The 17,987-nt window shown below is 49.4% G+C and overlaps 1 protein-coding gene across 1 annotated transcript; it reads left to right on the top strand.

The window, feature by feature from the left end:
• Positions 1 to 2,619: 2,619 nt before the first annotated feature.
• On the top strand, positions 2,620 to 6,594 carry LOC120838166. Its single transcript, XM_040207941.1, has 4 exons — positions 2,620 to 4,637; positions 4,722 to 5,008; positions 5,283 to 5,347; positions 6,436 to 6,594. The coding sequence occupies exons 1-4, from the start codon at positions 2,620 to 2,622 to the stop codon at positions 6,592 to 6,594; spliced, it is 2,529 nt and encodes an 842-aa protein (XP_040063875.1).
• The last annotated feature ends 11,393 nt before the right edge of the window (positions 6,595 to 17,987 follow it).

The following is a 17,987-nucleotide window of genomic DNA, read 5'->3' as shown; positions in this document are numbered from 1 at the left end:
TCGACACACTGACACTTAACGCGACGATTAGTTTCGCATGCTTCGGCCAACAAAGCGATTGCTGGCGCAGTGAGCCATGTATTAAGCAACAAGTAGGTAATTGCAATACTTAATACAATACTGTTTTGGATTCGCTTCCGTCGTTTCCGCACTGCCTTTTCTGGTCACGTGGCTTGCAGCCATTGCACCGATACCATCCACCAGCGCTGTTGTCAACAAAACCTCCTGCTACACGCCGAGATGTATGCGTTCTCGTCCTTTATGAGCAGTGAAGCTCCCACGTACCAAGACGTCGTCAACTACTTCGACAAGATCGCGAGCTTCCGAGTGCTTCTAGAAGCCAGTTAAATTACATGGGCTTCTGAGAAACACTATGCATGTACCGTGCATAAAAATTGCGTACTGCGTGATACAAGTATTCTCGCACTGGTCTGTGCCATACGAACCAATTGACAGTGAATGCATGCGTATGTAAACTACTGGCAACTGCAGGTGTATGTTCCAAAGATAAATGAACTAAAATGAAATTTTGTTAAATTCACACAATTGCTTTGCATTTTCTCATGGGTTATGGGGTCCCACCCCCAACCACACCAGTGCATTTATAGGCGCGTTAGATGTAATCATATTAAAGAAAAAGATTTTCTATATATTTTTTCTTAGTGGGAAATACAGTTTGTGCAAACGGCTGATGCCTTGCACCAATAGTTAACAAAGCTCCTTTCAAAAATTTAAATATTGACTCTGAGCATAGTCAATGGCGCTGGCGGGTGGTCATGTGCTTACAATGCGGGTCTCCGCACGTACTTCATCTATAGATCGAAATGGACAAGGATGATGACTGAACTATAGCCGGTTACAGGTTAAGAAGGTAGCAGCAAATGCCCCTCAAAAGGAATCATATATCCCTCCGCCACCTCCGCATCCAATAGCGTCCCATCGTTTCCGTGACGTCACGGCCAACGCGCGAGGAGGGTCTTGCTTTTCTGTACATATTTGCTTCATCTTTCGACTTTGACTTAGCATTGTAGAAGCCACAAGAGGGAGATTAGAGTTTTCCCCCTCCGATCGAAACAAATACGACTTTCGGGGATTAGCTTCCCCCTCCGATGAATACAAAGGCTGCTTTCAGGGGCTCGGTTCCCCCTCCAATGAATACAAAGGTCGCATTCTTAAAAAGTGGGATCGGAGACAAGTTGGAATCCATTGATGTGGAACAAGGAACGTTTCCAGTGAACGCTTCTTTCGACTGCGGAGAGATTTAAACGGGCGCATTACGCTTGTGAGAGGAGCTTCTCCTACCTTCTTGACTTGTAACCGACTATAGAAATTCCTGGGATATGACGCGCGGCTTTCATAGACGTCCCCCTATTCCGATGCACTAGAATACAAAGACAGTGCATCGCTTATATATTGTGTATTTCAAATTAACTGACCTATATCGAAACATTCGAAACATTTAAACTATCAATATCAAAGGAGCGTTTGGCGTCGTACAATTGTGTCACGATCCTCATGACAATGATTGCGCCGCGGTCGCGATCCAAGACGAAGAAGATTTGGAAGAGAACGAGGTGGGGAGCGCGCGACCGAGCAGGGAATTGGAAGCGAAGCACGGACCGCGACGGTCGGCCTGCAGATCGCTCAAGAGCTGCCACGGTCAGCGGAACGCTGAGTCTAGCGGTCTGGTCGACGGAACCTTTGCCGGACTCCGACACCTGGGACTGCCATGCACAGCTCCCAGCCAAGTCTGCGCTACGACCTGCAACCATCGAGGCGGAGACAACCGCCTTCACGAGAACAGGCCACGGAGGACTCGTGAGCGAGATTCACCTGATGTGTCTATGACTTGACGGAACTTTGATTATTGTTGAGACGCGTGTAGAGATTTCTTTATTGTACTTTTTTTTTCTGGTAATTCTCTCTTTCTTCTCTGACGGTTTATTTTTATCTTTCTTTCTCATTATGGTTCTTCCGCTCCCTTAAATAATATAACATATTTCTCATTCCCGAAACTCTCTAGGTCTTTGTCTTCCTCTTTTGCCAACGGGCGGCGACAATGGCGAGCCTGCCAGGATATTAGCCCACTTATTACATCACGCTTGTTTGGGAGAGCGGGAGCACTGTCATGGCTAGTTCCGGGAGTGTAGAAACTGAGAGCTGATGGCGGCCGGAAAAGAGCTGGGGTACGTTGGTGAAGAGCTCAGGAACTGGGTCGAGCGAGAAAAGAACTATTTGAGAGAAGAGCGAGCACAGGCACGCGAGGCGGCAAAAGAAGAACAACAAGCGAGAGAACGCGCATGCCAGGCCGAAGCCATCAGACTAGACAAAGAACGCGAGATATTAGAATTGCGAATCGCGGCTCAGGAAAGAGAAACTCGCGTGGCACGAGACGAGGGGGACCGAAGTAAATCAGCTGGACCAAGTCATCGGGCAAGCCCTCATAAGCTTATTCCGCAATACAACGAGAAGCGCGACGACCTCGACGCTTATTTGCAAAGATTTGAGCGTACGGCGACAGGTCTAGAATGGCCACAAGAGAAGTGGGCAACCACCCTGAGTTTATGTCTAACAGGAGAGGCATTGAGCGTTGTTGGTCGCATGACTCCTGCGGACGCGATGGAGTACACCAAGGTGAAGCTCGCGCTGCTGCAGAGGTTCCGATATACCAAAGAAGGTTATCGTGAGAAATTTCGTGATGCGAAACCGGGAGACGGAGAAACTAGACGACAGTTTGCGGCGAGGTTGGCCGGATATTTTGATAGATGGTTGGTAGTTGCTGAGGTGGAGAAGAGCTTCGTGGCGCTACGAGAGACGATGCTCATCGAACAGTTTATTAAAACATGTTCCAGCAAGCTAACCGTTTTCTTGAAAGAAAGGGACTGCACGACGCTAGACGATCTGGCAGGAAAGGCTGACGTATTTGTAGAAGCGCAAGTTCAACCGAGCAACGAAAAAGCGAAAGGAGACGAACGTGAGTTTAATGCCAGCATGAGGACATCCGGTAACGCGCTCAAGGAGGATGTAAAGAGAACTCTCCGATGTTTCTTGTGTAACAAGATAGGGCACAAGGCAGAGAACTGCCAGAGTCGAAGCAAATACTCTAGACCACCTACGTGTTGGCACTGTGGGAAGCCGGGGCATAAAGCTGAAAGATGCAACCTGAGGTCTGGGGATAAGACACAAGTTTCTTGCCTATGGACAGCATCGGATGAAAGGCAAGGGGAACCGGACGATTCCTACATTACCCTCAAGAATGGAGGCAGGATCCTAGTTGTAAATGCGGCTGTTGGACGAGCACCCAAGTTCTTGGTGGATAACATGCCTGTAGTTCAAGGTCGTGTTGGGGAACCGAAGGTAACAGTGCTGCGGGACACTGGCTGTAATACCGTAGTTGTGAAAAAGAGCCTAGTCCCGGTCGAGTGCTACACTGGCAAATCGAGCACTGTATTTTTGCTTGACCGAACCGTAAAATACCTACCAGAGGCTGAGATCTTTGTTTATACACCTTTCTTCGTTGGAAAAATTATCGCAAAATGTATTGACAACCCACTGCACGATTTAGTTCTCGGCAACATCCCCCAGGCAAGAGAGGCACACGAGCCGGACCCGGCCTGGAATTGCGACCAACAGAGCAGCAACGAAATTCCACCGCGGACCGAGCATCTGGGTTGCGAGGACATGGAAGAACAGAGAATCGAGAAGAACAGAGCTGATTCATCACGACACGTCCCAAGTAGCCACTCTACAATGCTACATGTCAACGTCGCCGGACTTGGACAGGCGAAGAACGGTAGCAATAGAGGACAGGCACCCTTGAACGTACCACAGGTTCCAATCCTTAAAACGACAGCAGAGGAGCTCTCGAAGGAGCAGAGGAATGACCCATCCCTGAAGAAGTGCTTCGACAACGTAGGAAAAGTGATAAGGAAACAAAAATGCCGGACAAGATATGACATGGTGATTCGAAACAACTTGCTTTTCCGAAGCTGCGTGTTCCCCACTGGGAGAAGCATTGAGCAATTAGTGCTCCCAACGAGATACAGGCCAACTGTGTTGTCAATGGCCCACGATGGCATCATGTCTGGACATCAAGGTGTGAAGAATACGCTTGCATTGGCGACAGAAGAGTTCTTCTGGCCTGGAATTCAGAGCGACATCAAGCGGTATGTTCGCTCATGCGACGTCTGCCAACGAACAGTGCCAAAAGGAAGAGTGGGCAAAGCACCTCTGGGGACCATGCCTACAATCGACACACCATTCAAGCGAGTGGCAGTGGACATCATCGGGCCAATTAGACCAACAGCAAGTTCGGGCAACCGATATATTTTGACGATGGTGGACATGGCCACAAGGTACCCGGACGCTGTCCCCTTGAGGAACATTGGGACAGAGCAAGTGGCAAAAGCGCTCTTAGAGATGTTTGCCAGGTACGGCATTCCATCAGAGGTCCTTAGAGATCGAGGCTCCTGCTTCACCTCAGACCTCATGAAGGAGGTGAGCAAACTTCTTTCGGTGAAGCGTCTACTGACCACCCCGTACCACCCGATGGCGAATGGACTGGTTGAGAGATTTAACGGAACCATCAAACAGATGATGAAACGAATGAGTCAGGAAAGGCCCAAAGACTGGGATAGGTACCTTCCGGCATTGCTGTTTGCCTACAGAGAAGTCCCGCAAGCAAGCCTGAAGTTCTGACCTTTTGAGTTGCTCTGTGGGAGGAACGTGCGCGGACCTTTGGCCATCCTCAAGGAGATATGGTTTAACGAGTCTCTCAAAGCTGACCTCAAGACGACCTACACCCATGTCCTAGAATTGAGAAATAAACTGGAAGGGACATGCGAGTTTGCTCACCATTGTTTGGAAGAAGCCAAGGGCAAGTACAAAAAATACTACGACAAGAAGACCGTCACCCGCCAACTGAGACCAGGGGACTTGGTTCTCATCCTGCTTCCAAGCGATCACAATAAACTGATCATGCAATGGAAGGGACCCTTTGAAGTCTCAAGTAGGAGAAATGAAGTCGACTACGAGCTTGATGTGGGCGGAAGAAAGAAATTATTCCACGTGAATATGTTAAAAAAATATGAAGAAAGGCCGGAGTACGGGATGAATCGGCCAAGTTGCGGCGCGGCGACGCAAGACTTCAGCGAGAGGACTCTTTCCGAAAGAAACACTACCGAATAGTCTTGGCAAGATGTCGTCGTCAACGAGGACTTGCAGGACAAGGAAAAGGACGAGGTATGGAGATTGATTGGACAATACCAGTCGGTTTTTTTCAGATCGACCCGGCCAGACCAACTTGGTAACGTGTGACCTGAAACTGACCACTGAGGAACCAGTCCGGGTGAGACAATATGCGTTGCCCTTTGCGGTCCAAGACGTAGTAGAAGAGGAGATCTCGGAGATGCTACAACTGGGAGTTATCGAACGGTGTAAGTCACCCTACAATGCACCGGTCGTGATCGTTAAAAAGAAAGACGGGTCCAATAGATTTTGCGTGGATTATCGAAGATTGAATGACGTGCTGAAGGTAGACGCGGAGCCTATCCCAAGGATTGATGTCACCTTTGCTAACGTGGGACGAAAGAGGTTCTTTTCGAAATTAGACTTATCGAGGGGATAGTGGCAAATCCCGTTGGAGGAGTCGGCCAAAGAGAAAACTGCATTCTCTTCAGGAAGTGGACACTACCAATTCAGGTTTATGCCGTTCGGGCTTAAGACTGCCTCGGCAATCTTTACAAGACTGATGAGGAAGCTACTTGGTGGAATCGCTGACGCTCATCACTATATTGATGACATCCTGATAGCGTCAGACTCATTGGCACAGCACATGGAAACTTTGAGAACAGTTTTCGATCGTCTGCAAGCCGCTAACATCACGGCGCGACCAAAGAAGTGTGAGGTGGGGTTCACCGAGACGGTCTTCCTCGGGCACGAGCTAGGAGGAGGACGGATCGCGCCCAACGCGGAGATCCTTGAAAGGATTCAAGATGCACCGCGACCAGTGACGAACGCCAAGTCAGGTCATTTCTTGGATTATCTGGGTACTACCGCGAGTTTGTACCAAATTACGCGGATCTTGCTGCTCCACTGGTGGAACTCACGAGGAAAGGAGCACGAAATGAAGTCGAGTGGGGTGAAGACCAGGAGGAGGCATTTGAGGAGTTGAAGAGGTGCTTGTCGCGGTCGCCTATCTTACTGGCACCAGATCCCGAAAAGGAGTTTGTTTTACGTACAGATGCGTCTGATGCGTGTTTGGGTGCGGTATTGCTGCAGGAAAACGAAGGCTTGGTACACCCGGTGGCATAAGCTAGCAGGAGGCTGAGCAAACCAGAGAGGAATTATGCCACCATAGAAAAAGAATGCTTGGCAATTGTATGGGCCGTCGAGAGATTTAGGCTGTTTCTACATGGACGTAAATTTCGAATTCAGACCGATCACCGACCATTGGAATTTCTGAACAGGGCGAAGCATGCTAACAGTCGCGTGATGCAATGGAGTCTGGGGATGCAAGACCAGAACTTCCACGTAGAATATATCAAGGGATCTGATAATGTTGGAGCGGACTTCATGAGTCGCGTTGAGGTCTAAAGTGGAGTTTCCTTTCTTTTTACGACGCGGAACGTGGAAACAGATTAAGTAATGTGAACAGTGAACGTACGTTTCGTATGATGTCAGGATAGGATTCTTGTTTCAACAAGAAAGGAAGTGGGATCTCGTTTTGTATTTTAGTAAACGCGTTTTTGGCAAACTTAGTGATCAAATGTGAGTCTTCTAGTGGTATGGACAAGGTTTGAAATGATTGAAAAGTATCTGGGGAAATGAAAAAAGTATTTTTGTTAATTATGGAAGTGTGAACTTCGTGGAAAACGATTTGTTTTGACTTTGTGCATACTGGTCGAACACGTGCGCGGGTGCTGCAAGAAAGTGATGTGTGTGCGCGTGTATGGCGACAACGACCATGTATCAACGACGTCGTCACGTGCAGAAATCTTCATGAGATGAAGTTTTTAAAAGTTGGGGGAAATGTCACGATCCTCATGACAATGATTGCGCCGCGGCCGCGATCGAAGACGAAGAAGATTTGGAAGAGAACGAGGTGGGGAGCGCGCGACCGAGCAGGGAATTGGAAGCGAAGCACGGACCGCGACGGTCGGCCTGCAGATCGCTCAAGAGCTGCCACGGTCAGCGGAACGCTGAGTCTAGCGGTCTGGTCGACGGAACCTTCGCCGGACTCCGACACCTGGGACTGCCATGCACAGCTCCCAGCCAAGTCTGCGCTACGACCTCCAACCATCGAGGCGGAGACAACCGCCTTCACGAGGACAGGCCACGGAGGACTCGTGAGCGAGATTCACCTGATGTGTCTATGACTTGACGGAACTTTGATTAGTGTTGAGACGCGTGTAGAGATTTCTTTATTGTACTTTTTTTTTTTCTGGTAATTCTCTCTTTCTTCTCTGACGGTTTATTTTTATCTTTCTTTCTCATTATGGTTCTTCCGCTCCCTTAAATAATATAACATATTTCTCATTCCCGAAACTCTCTAGGTCTTTGTCTTCCTCTTTTGCCAACGGGCGGCGACAAATTGACACCTTTAACCGATGGCTACGTAGCTGCGCATCGGTACTCAGCTAACTAACCATCACGCCTTTTTATAGATCAAATTATAATATTTGTGTATGGTCTGTGTTTCTCTGTCGGCCCGACAACGTCGGTTTCAGTGGCACGACATTTTAGTATGACGAAAATACGGCAATGACTGCAGGAACGCGGATTAATACACACAAGTCTGTATATTTAAATAGGCAAATTATTCTAGCACGTCAGAAGCGATACAGAATGTCCAGCGTGCCTGAATGTCCATTGAGACGAAAGATCCTACTGACACGGAATGTCCAACGAGCCTGAATGTCCAAAGAGACGGAAGGTCCAACCGAGACGAAATGTCCAACGTGCCTAAATGTCCAACGTGCCTAAATATTCATTATTGGATTTTCCATCTCGTTAGACATTCCGTCTCGTAATCTATGGGGTGTTGCATACAAATCGTTGCGCGTCAATCGCATACGCCAACATAATAAAGTGCTTTCGATCGCTCGCAGAAATTGATTGCAGTAATATCATTACACACAGCTTATTCGGCACAGAATTGCAAAATGAAAACTTCCCCGTGGAGTGCAAAACAAATCGATTATTAAAATTACACCATTCTCATGCCAGAAAAACCCATAAATCAATCACGAAGGACTGTGGAGACTGAGAAGGAATTGGGGCTACTATTGCAAGCATGCGTGCAGACTACTTACGAACAAAGCAACAGTAATATACAATCCTTAATCGAATTACATGATACAATTTATGTGCTGCCAACTCGGGCAGCACCGAAACAACGCAAACACAAAGTGGAGATTGAATAAGGTCGCCCACTTTCAAGAGAAGTCTCACTGTCGCCTATGAGCAGTTTTTGCCGAAGCGCGTCCACCAAACACGGCGCAATAGATGCCTGGACTCCGACGAAGAAAAGGACCATGGCCATATAAAAAATAAAAAAAATAAACAACATCCATAGTTGATTGGATCCCACTGGCTCGGTGCAGTAAACTTCCACTTGAGGAGGCGGAGTTGTTAAGTGAGAAATATGTTGTATGAAGCACCTCGTTTGAAAAGCCGTAATTTAAAATAATAGAAATGAATTGGCTTGAACGAAGCTCCACTTACGAAGAAAAACCACGGCTGAGACTGCAGCGTAAAAAGTAGAACACCAAATAACGCATTTCGCAAACCGCTCCTACGTCGCCATCTACGCTCCGCCATGACTTATCCAACGGCTAGGGCCTCAGTGAACCCGTCAGCACGTCAGAGCGAGTGAAGGGACAAATTTTCGTACAAGCGATTTTGTCTGGCGAGGAGCTGTCACGTGTTCCGATCCGTGCAACTGAGTTCCCTGTAGCAGCCGTCACGTTCACTAAATTCCACACGAAGATACAAAAGATGTGTGTGGGATAACAAAAGGTGTGGCTGGTGAGGGGCGAAAAAAGCAGCTAAGCTCCGAATGCTTGCTTTGTCTCTGTAGTTTAATGAACACGTGAACCCTCGCCAATGATTGGGTTCGCATGAAGGCTCCCTCGCCAATGCTTGGAAGTCTCGTGAACGTCAAGGAATCGGAAGATAGTGAACGCAAACCTTCATATGCATGACTCGGAAGTCCAATGCTTTTCCATATTGTAGGCCACCAGGTATAAAATGAGGTTTAGAAACGTCTTGGACTTTTGACCGCGGAGCGGCGGCAGTTTTGTTTCTCTTCAGAGTTAAAGGGTCTTTCGGGTGTCGTCTTTTTTTGGTTCGGTTTAAAATAAATCGCACCGTTGGCTCGGTACAGAGATACTCGGTTGAAATGTACACATCGAAGCAGCATACATTGCACGCCGATCGAGATCGGAAGTTAAGACAGAATGCAGGCTCCTCTGTCACATGTGTGGTAAGTACATCTATGTACTCTACGTATCTCTTGTTTTGTTTTATTCTGATAACGAATTCCTATAGTATAGCTTTAATTGCATCTAACGTAAGAACGAGAAAGCACTGCTTTAATGGGTGAACTATACATGTCGAAGGAGAATAATAATATAACACGATGTAAGCCAGTAAAGTAAGTGATCGCACGTTTCTTTCAATAGCAACCCCTACTGAAGTATTTCAAGACGTTAATCGAAATTCGAAGCGTGCCCTTTTTAACTGAACGTTTCTCGTTAGAACAGCCCAGTGAAACATTTGATATTTATAAGACATGTTTTGGTCCAACAAGTGCATATGTTCATATAAGATTATGAAATAACAGGTAAAAACATTATAAGACAATTCATTAATATCTTATAACTTACATACTCTTGAACGGTTCTTATATGTTCTTTTATAATTTTTCTGATCATATCAGTTTATTGGACCACAATATTTCTCATAGAAATAAGACTTTTAACAAGGGGAACGTTTGAAAACCAACCGGAAGTAGCACGGAACTAAGCACTTAGAATAAATCGCATTAAAAAAATAAAACAAATTGCGCCTATTTGAAAGCCGTATTTGAGATTTCAGAGCAGCCTATTTACAATTGTTTCACTAATGTTGGTATGGTGTCCCCATGTTATACATTTCTTGCGATTTAACTCGCACATGTGTTGTATGCTTTTTAGCTTTGTCCTCCTGTTTTCCTTGCTGGCACAGGCTGTTTTCCCTGAGTAAGGAAAGTCCTTCCCAAATACTCCATTACGCAATTGCCGTACCGTTACCTTTTCCTGGGACGCACCGTTTTCCTTATTATGATTCTGAGTAAATTCGAAGCCTTCCAGGTCTACACAATCGTTGCGCGTTTTTTACATGAATCGTAGACACTATTAAAATACAATTTTCAGAAGTAATATTCCACAGTAGTACAGTGTCAAGTTCAGAAACGAGATTCAGCTTGCTGTTGTAACCTTCATATTAAGAAATATGTGAGTGTTCATGGCCTTGTCCTACTTAATTAGCCCCACGAACGTGTAAATATTAGAATGGTATTTTCCGGGGACAGTGGAAATGGTTCAAACCAGAAGGATCACAACCTTGGGCTCAGAATTCATTTGATTTTTTGTGCTCTTCATTCTTTAATCATCATGCTCCTGTAGCGGCCTCAGGCATTATCGCAGGGGGGCGAATACACCTGAGAAAAATATTTCTGATTTTGCGGCACACACAATCTCCCTAGGCAGGTCATACCACTCCTTAATAGTCATAACAAAAAAAAGAGTTTTTGCCAAATTCAGTTTTAGTGCGGTGTTCCCTTGTCATTCGAATGCGGTCTTTTCTTTTTGAGATATAATTTGGATGCAATAAATAAGATGAGCCATCAATGAAAGTTATATTGTGATATATATTGTATAACAACTTGAAGCGCAAATTTTTGTCTTCGTGCCAATGGTGACAATCCTAGATGAGGTCTTTAAATACTTTAGAGACCTCATCTGTTTCGTCGCGACTTAATGGCACTCTAGTAGCGGATTTGTTAATGCCATTCCGTGTTCCAACGAGAATTGCCTATTCTACATCAACTGCTATCGATGTTTTCAATCCAAATATAAACACTGTTGGCAGTGCGGGTCCAATAAGTAGAGACATAAGCGACCATTTACCAATAATGTTTTTTTGTTTTAAAACTCACAAATTATCTAGTGGTGCTAGTAAACATTTCACTTTGCAATCTGTGACTACTGTGATGTTTTCAAAATAATCATGGAAACTGACTGGAGCCCTGTAGTTTTGAAACAGTGCGTGAGTAGCGGACATGACAAGTTTATTAGTACGTTTAAATCTATTACCACTGCGTATTTTTCTAAAAGACGGTCACGGTTAGAAATGGAAAAAGAAGCCATGAGTCGCCCCAAATATATTGGCGAAAATTCAGGAACAAAATTGCTTGCATCAGCCCTAACTCTTTTAAAGAGATGACCGTGATATTGCCACGCTCGTCGGCGAGCGACCGCGTGCGTGACCGAGTGGTTATCGCGCTTGACTGTCGCGCGGAAGGCCTGGGTTCGACTCCTGTCAGTGGAATGCTCTTTTATTTATTCTTTCAACGTTGCGTTCTCGGCAGTTCGAGAACATTCTCGTCTGATCGAGTTCCAAATGTTCCAGTCACCGAACATTCTAGGCCGATTATTCCAGAAGCCAACGCGCGTACATAAGGGGCTTCGCGTGACGATCAGGGGTGCTATGTTGCGCTTTTTGGACTCCCAGGAGACTAGGGAAAAGGAAGTGACGTCAACGACACAGCAAACGCGGATTGGGTGTTGATTACGTATTCTTCTGTCAACACCCAATCTGCATTTGCTTTGTCGTTGACGTTTCTTCCTTCTGCCTAGTCTCCTGGGAGTCCAAAAAGCGCAACATAGCACCCCTGCAGTCAGTTTCGCCTCAGCGTTCGACTCTGCTCTTTCGCCGACTTCGACGCCCGCGACGCTCTGTTGTTATCTTTCTTTCTCCTTTTATTTTTGGGCACAAGTTAGCCCTATTAAACGTTTAGTTCCTTCAGTTATTCGCCGCCTCATCACTTGTCCTTCGCGACATTTTGGGTGGAAATGCTGGGTATCGCTTTCTATGCCCGTGAAGCGTACACCTACGAGGACATCCCGGCCAAGTGAAGTGCTCAGCCCCGGAAGGCTACCCTTCGCAGAAGACGCCAACGTCCGAGCAACCCACCGAACCAAAGACCAACCTCCGGGGCTCGGACCCTTGCCGCTGAAACCAGAGGAGACCGCGATGATGACCACTCCACCCGTCGTTGTCCTACCCGTCGCTCCTCGCACGCCCGCGTCCTTCCATGGTGAACCTTATGAAGACATCGAGGACTGGCTTCAGCAGTACGAGCGGGTGGCCCAGCACAACCGATGGACGGACGACCAGCGTCTGCAGAATCTTTACTTCGCGCTCGAAGGAACGGCCAGGCACTGGTTCGAGGATCACGAGACTTCGTTGATCTCGGGGACCGCCTGCAAGAATGAGCTGAGACGAACATTCACCAACCAGTATCGACGGGAGAGGGCCGAGGACTTTCTTCGAATGAGGACCCAGGGCGCAAACGAGACCATCACCAGTTTCGTCGAGGATGTCCTGCGCCTGGTCACTCTCGCCGACCCTCAAGCCACCGACGAAAAGAAGTTGTGGATCCTGATGCGAGGCGTAAGAGATGACATCTCCGGAGGCCTCGTCCGCAACCAGCCGACCACCGTTGAAACGTTTGTAACAGAGGTGACCAACATTGAACGGGCCCTGCAAGCACGATCCGCTCACTTCCATCGAGCTCCTGCCGTCGCAGTACCCACGCCGTCAAGCTGCGCCCTCAGCGCCAATATTCCGGGGATCCGAGAAATTGTCCGGGACATCGTCCGTGAAGAACTGAAGAAGCTGATACCTGCCGCCGAACGTCCAGCTTCACTCTCGATCGCCGAGATTGTTCGAGAAGAGGTCCAGCAAGCGCTCCAGCCAGACGTTCTCGCCGACGCCGCACCGGAACCACCAGCTGTGACCTACGCCGCCGTTGTTCGTCGTCCACAGCCTCCTATCACCCGGCAGTACCCAGCTGCACCCCGACGAGAAGTCTCTTCGCCGCAGTACGCGCCGCGCCAAGAGTAGCGTGGACTTCGGAAGACCGACGTGTGGCGCACGGATGACGGACGCCCGGTGTGCTTCCACTGCGGGGAGGCTGACCACGTTTACTGAAGGTGCCCCTACCGCCATCTCGGGCTGCGAGGATTCGCGCCAAACAACCGTCGACCTAGTTTTGGAGAACGACCAAGGGGCATCGAGGAATACCTCCGTGGCTTTCCGTCACCAGCCCCAGCAGCACCACGAGGTTCCCGTTCTCCATCCCCCCGACGTTCCGCATCGCCTTTCCGTCGGTCGCGCCGTGACAGCCGGTCCCCCCTATCTCGTCGGGAAAACTAAGTGCGGCAACGCCTGGAGGTGCCGTTGCCGAAGACGACCCAAGTAACGAGCCTCTAAGAACGCCGGAGCGCTCCCACTCCCTCGACGCCACGCATCGCAACGACGCTCCTGCAAGGGTGTCCAACAACCTAAACGTCGTCATCGACGGCCACGACGCATCGGCACTCGTGGACACCGGAGCAGACTACTCAGTCATGAGTGGGAGGCTTTCTCGCCGCCTTCGAAAAGTGACGACGCCATGGGAGGGGCCGCAGATTCGAACTGCTGGAGGACACCTCATTACGCCTGTCGGAAGGTGTACTGCTCGAGTTGAAATCCACGGTGAGACGTGCCCTGTCAAGTTCATCGTTCTGCAAGACTGTGCGAGGGACGTTATCCTCAGAATGGACTTTCTCTGCGAGTATGGCGCCGTCATCGACCTCAGAACAAACCGGCTGACGCTACGAAAACCTGCTCCACCAGCGGAGGAACCCAAAGCGACGTCACCCGCGGTCCGAGTCCTCGCAAACCACGTAAACTTACCACCGCGGTCAAGTGTTTTCGTACTTGTCGGGATCGATGAGGCTTCCTGCGGCGAAGTTCTTCTCGAGGGAAGCCTCCAATTGCTCCTGGGAAGAGGCATAGGAGTCGCAAGGGGAGTAGCTGAACTTCAGGATGGGCGGACTGTGGCCCTTGTGACGAACTTCCGAAACGAAACGCAACACCTCACGAAAGATGCAGCTGTGGGCCACGTCGAGGAACTCCTAAACTCCGCCGAAATCGCCGTGATTACTGACGAGTCCTCGCCGCCTCAGCAAGACAGTACGTCGCCAGCGCAGCTCGACATTGACCCTACGCGTCCGGGCCCGAAACGACGGCAGCTGATTAACCTCCTTGCCGAATACCGCGACTGCTTTGCGACGTCGTCGAAGGTGCGCCAGACCGCCGTTGCGAAGCACCACATCGTTACCAAGGACGACGCGCGCCTTGTGCATCGATCGCCGTACAGAGTCTCCGCTAAGGAAAGGGAGGTGATCCAGCAGCAAGTTCAAGAGATGCTGAATAACGACATAATCCAGCCTTCCAGCAGTCCATGGGCCTCTCCGGTCGTACTGGTGAAGAAGAAGGACGGAACGCTTAGGTTTTGCGTGGACTACCGACAGCTGAACGGGGTGACGAAGAAAGACGTCTACCCACTCCCCCGCATCGACGACACTCCAGACCGGCTGCGCCACTCTCGATACTTTTCATCGATGGACCTGAAGAGCGGTTACTGGCAAATCGAGGTCGACGAACGGGACCGAGAGAAGACAGCCTTCGTCACGCCAGACGGACTGTACGAGTTCAAAGTCATGGCCTTCGGACTATGCACGCCGCCATCTTTCCAGCGTGTCATGGACACCGTACTGGCAGGGCTGAAGTGGCAGAGTTGTCCCGTCTACCTTGACGACGTCGAAGTATTTTCAGCTGACTTCGACGAGCACTTGCGACGACTCCGCGCGGTTCTCCATGCCATACCGACCGCAGGGCTCACCCTCAAGCCGTCAAAGTGCCGGTTCGCCTATGACAAACTGAAGTTCCTAGGCCACGTGGTTAGTAACGAAGGCGTCCGCCCAGACCCCGAGAAGACTCGCGCCGGCGCGGCATTTCCAGCGCCAAGAGACAAGAAGGCCGTGCGAAGATTTCTTGGACTTTGCGCCTATTATCGACGCTTCGTTCGAGATTTCGCAAGAATTTCCGCACCGCTCACAAACCTCACGAAGGACGGCGAGAAGTTCGAATGGGCCGAGGAGCAGCAGGCATTCGACGAGCTGAAACGACGACTCCAGACTCTCCCTGTGCTTGGACTTTTCGATCAGGATGCGGAAACAGAAATTCACACGGACGCAAGTAACGCGGGACTGGGCGCAGTACTGGTCCAAGTGCAAGGAGGCATCGAGCGAGTCATCGCCTACGCTAGTCGGACACTGTCCAAGGCGGAGAAAAATTACTCTGCGACTGAGAAAGAATGCCTTGCGGTCGTCTGGGCAATCACGAAGTTTCGTCCGTACTTGTACGGAAGCCCATTCCGCGTGGTGACGGACCACCACTCGCTTTGCTGGCTTGCGAACCTCAAGGACCCATCAGGACGCCTCGCTCGATAGAGTCTCCGACTACTAGAGTTCAACATGACTGTGGCCTACAAATCAGGCCTCAAGCACAGCGACGCCGACTGCTTGTCTCGAGCGCCCGTCGGAACACCTTTCGGTAGCAGCGACGACGACGAAGACGAGAGCTTCCTAGGCGCAGTGACTACCGACGACCTGGCACGACGTCAGCGAGACGATGCTGAGCTGCGCGCATTAATTGAGCACTTCGAAGGGCGCGGGAGTACCGCGCCCCGGGTTTTTTCATGAGTTCTGCCGACCTTCGCCATTCGACAATGTGTACTCTACAAAGAGAACTTCGGAGACACCAACTCGCCGTGGCTGCTGGTAATTCCGACAGACCTTCGAGAGGAGATCTTTCAAGCATGTCACGACGACCTCACGTCCGTACACCTTGGGTACAGCCGAACACTGGCCCGTATTTGTGAAAAGTATTACTGGCCCAAGCTCCCCAAAACCGTCCACCTCTACACCCGATCTTGCACGAGTGCCAGCGACGCAAGAAACCACCGACGAAGCCGGCAGGTCTCCTGCAGCTAATTGCTCCACCAACTGCACCGTTCCAGCAGATCGGAATGAATCTGCTTGGCCCTTTTCCGCCGTCAACCTTGGGAAACCGGTGAATAATCGTCGCCACAGATTATCTCACACGGTACGCCGAAACGAAAGCCTTTCCTGCGGGGACTGCTGTGGAAATTGCCAAGTTCTTTATCGAGTTCATCGTTCTCCGGCATGGCGCTCTCGAAGTTCTGATCTCAGTCCGTGGATCATCGTTCATGGCCCAACTGACACAAGAAATCCTTCGACTCAGCCACACCAGCCATCGGCGCACAACGGCGTACCACCCGCAGACCAACGGGGTGACACCCTTCCAACTGGTTCATGGTCGCAATGTAACAACAATGCTGGACACGATGTTGCCCCCCGAACAGGCTGTCGACGGAAGCGACGACGCCCGGGTGGTTGCCCAACGGGCAGAAGAAGCCCGCCAGGTCGCCAGACACCGTATTCAAGCCCAACAACGTGTCGACACTGGCCGCTACAACCTTCGTCGTCGAGACGTCAACTTCCAGCCCGGAGACAGGGTGAGGGTCTGGACACCGATCCGCCGCCGTGGTCTCAGCGAGAAACTCCTAAAGCGCTACTTCGGACCCTACAAAGCACTTCGTCGACTCGGGGACCTGAACTACGAGGTGATGCCCGACGGAACAAGGACTTCATCACGCCGCCCTCCACGACCGGAAGTAGTCCACGTCGTGCGCCTCAAGCCGTACTACGCGCGATAAGACTGCGAACTGTGATATTGTGCAACACTTGATAGGATTGTGTTTTGCCAGCTTCCGTACTTTCCTATTCTTTTATTTGCCTTCCTCTATTTTGTTGCGTTTTACGTGGCATCGAGACGATGCCCTTTTAAAGGGGGGAGTAATACCACGCTCGTCGGCGAGCGACCGCGTGCGTGGCCGAATGGTTATCGCGCTTGACCGTCGCGCGGAATGCCTGGGTTTGATTCCTGTCAGTGGAATGCTCTTTTATTTATTCTTTCAACATTGCGTTCTCGGCAGTTCGGGAACATTCTCGTCTGATCGAGTTCCGAATGTTCCAGTCGCCGAACATTCTAGGCCAATTATTCCAGAAGCCAACGCGCGTACATAAGGGGCTCCGCGTGGCGATCTGCAGTCAGTTTCGCCTCAGCGTTCGACTCTGCTCTTTTGCCGACTTCGACGCCCGCGACGCTCTGATTGTTATCTTTCTTTCTCCTTTTATTTTTGGGCACAAGTCAGCCCTATTAAACGTTTAGTTCCTTCAGTTATTCGCCGCCTCATCACTTGTCATTCGTGACAATATAACTGCGTTCAAGAAACATCGTAATTAACTTACAGCGACACTTAAAAAAAGCGAAGTCAAATTATCACAAACGCCCTGTTCATGACACACACACAAAGCGCCCCGTTATTGTGTGGCAGTTAATAAACAAGTTCTTCAACGCAGCAATTCAAAAAAAAAAAAATCAATAGCTACATTTTTAATATATGGTGCAAGAGTGTGAGGAATAGCACTTTCCGAGTATTTTAACCACCTCTTCACCAACTTGCCTTCCAGAGCTCACAATGAGTGTGCTTCGTCCTTTATCTCAGTCGAGTATACAAATATGTTTTTCCGATTCCCACAGACGAATCAGAAGTGTTTTGTGCCTTTATGGGACTTTCTCACTTTTTGTAACCAAGTTACAACAGGCGACGATGCCCGATTACATCACAGGATTGCTAAAGTCTTTAATTGACTAAAATCCTGCTGTGTGTACCAAGCTGCAATCAAAGTTTGATGGCTTCGCATCGTTCCCCGTCTCTGTTGAATGGAATGAGTTTGATAAAATCA

Source organism: Ixodes scapularis, unplaced genomic scaffold (genome assembly GCF_016920785.2).
Source record: "Ixodes scapularis isolate PalLabHiFi unplaced genomic scaffold, ASM1692078v2 PGA_scaffold6__148_contigs__length_123643588, whole genome shotgun sequence".
Lineage (NCBI taxonomy): Eukaryota > Metazoa > Arthropoda > Arachnida > Ixodida > Ixodidae > Ixodes > Ixodes scapularis.
The sequence above is the reverse complement of the archived record's forward strand: the minus strand, read 5'-3'. Positions and strand labels throughout refer to the sequence as shown.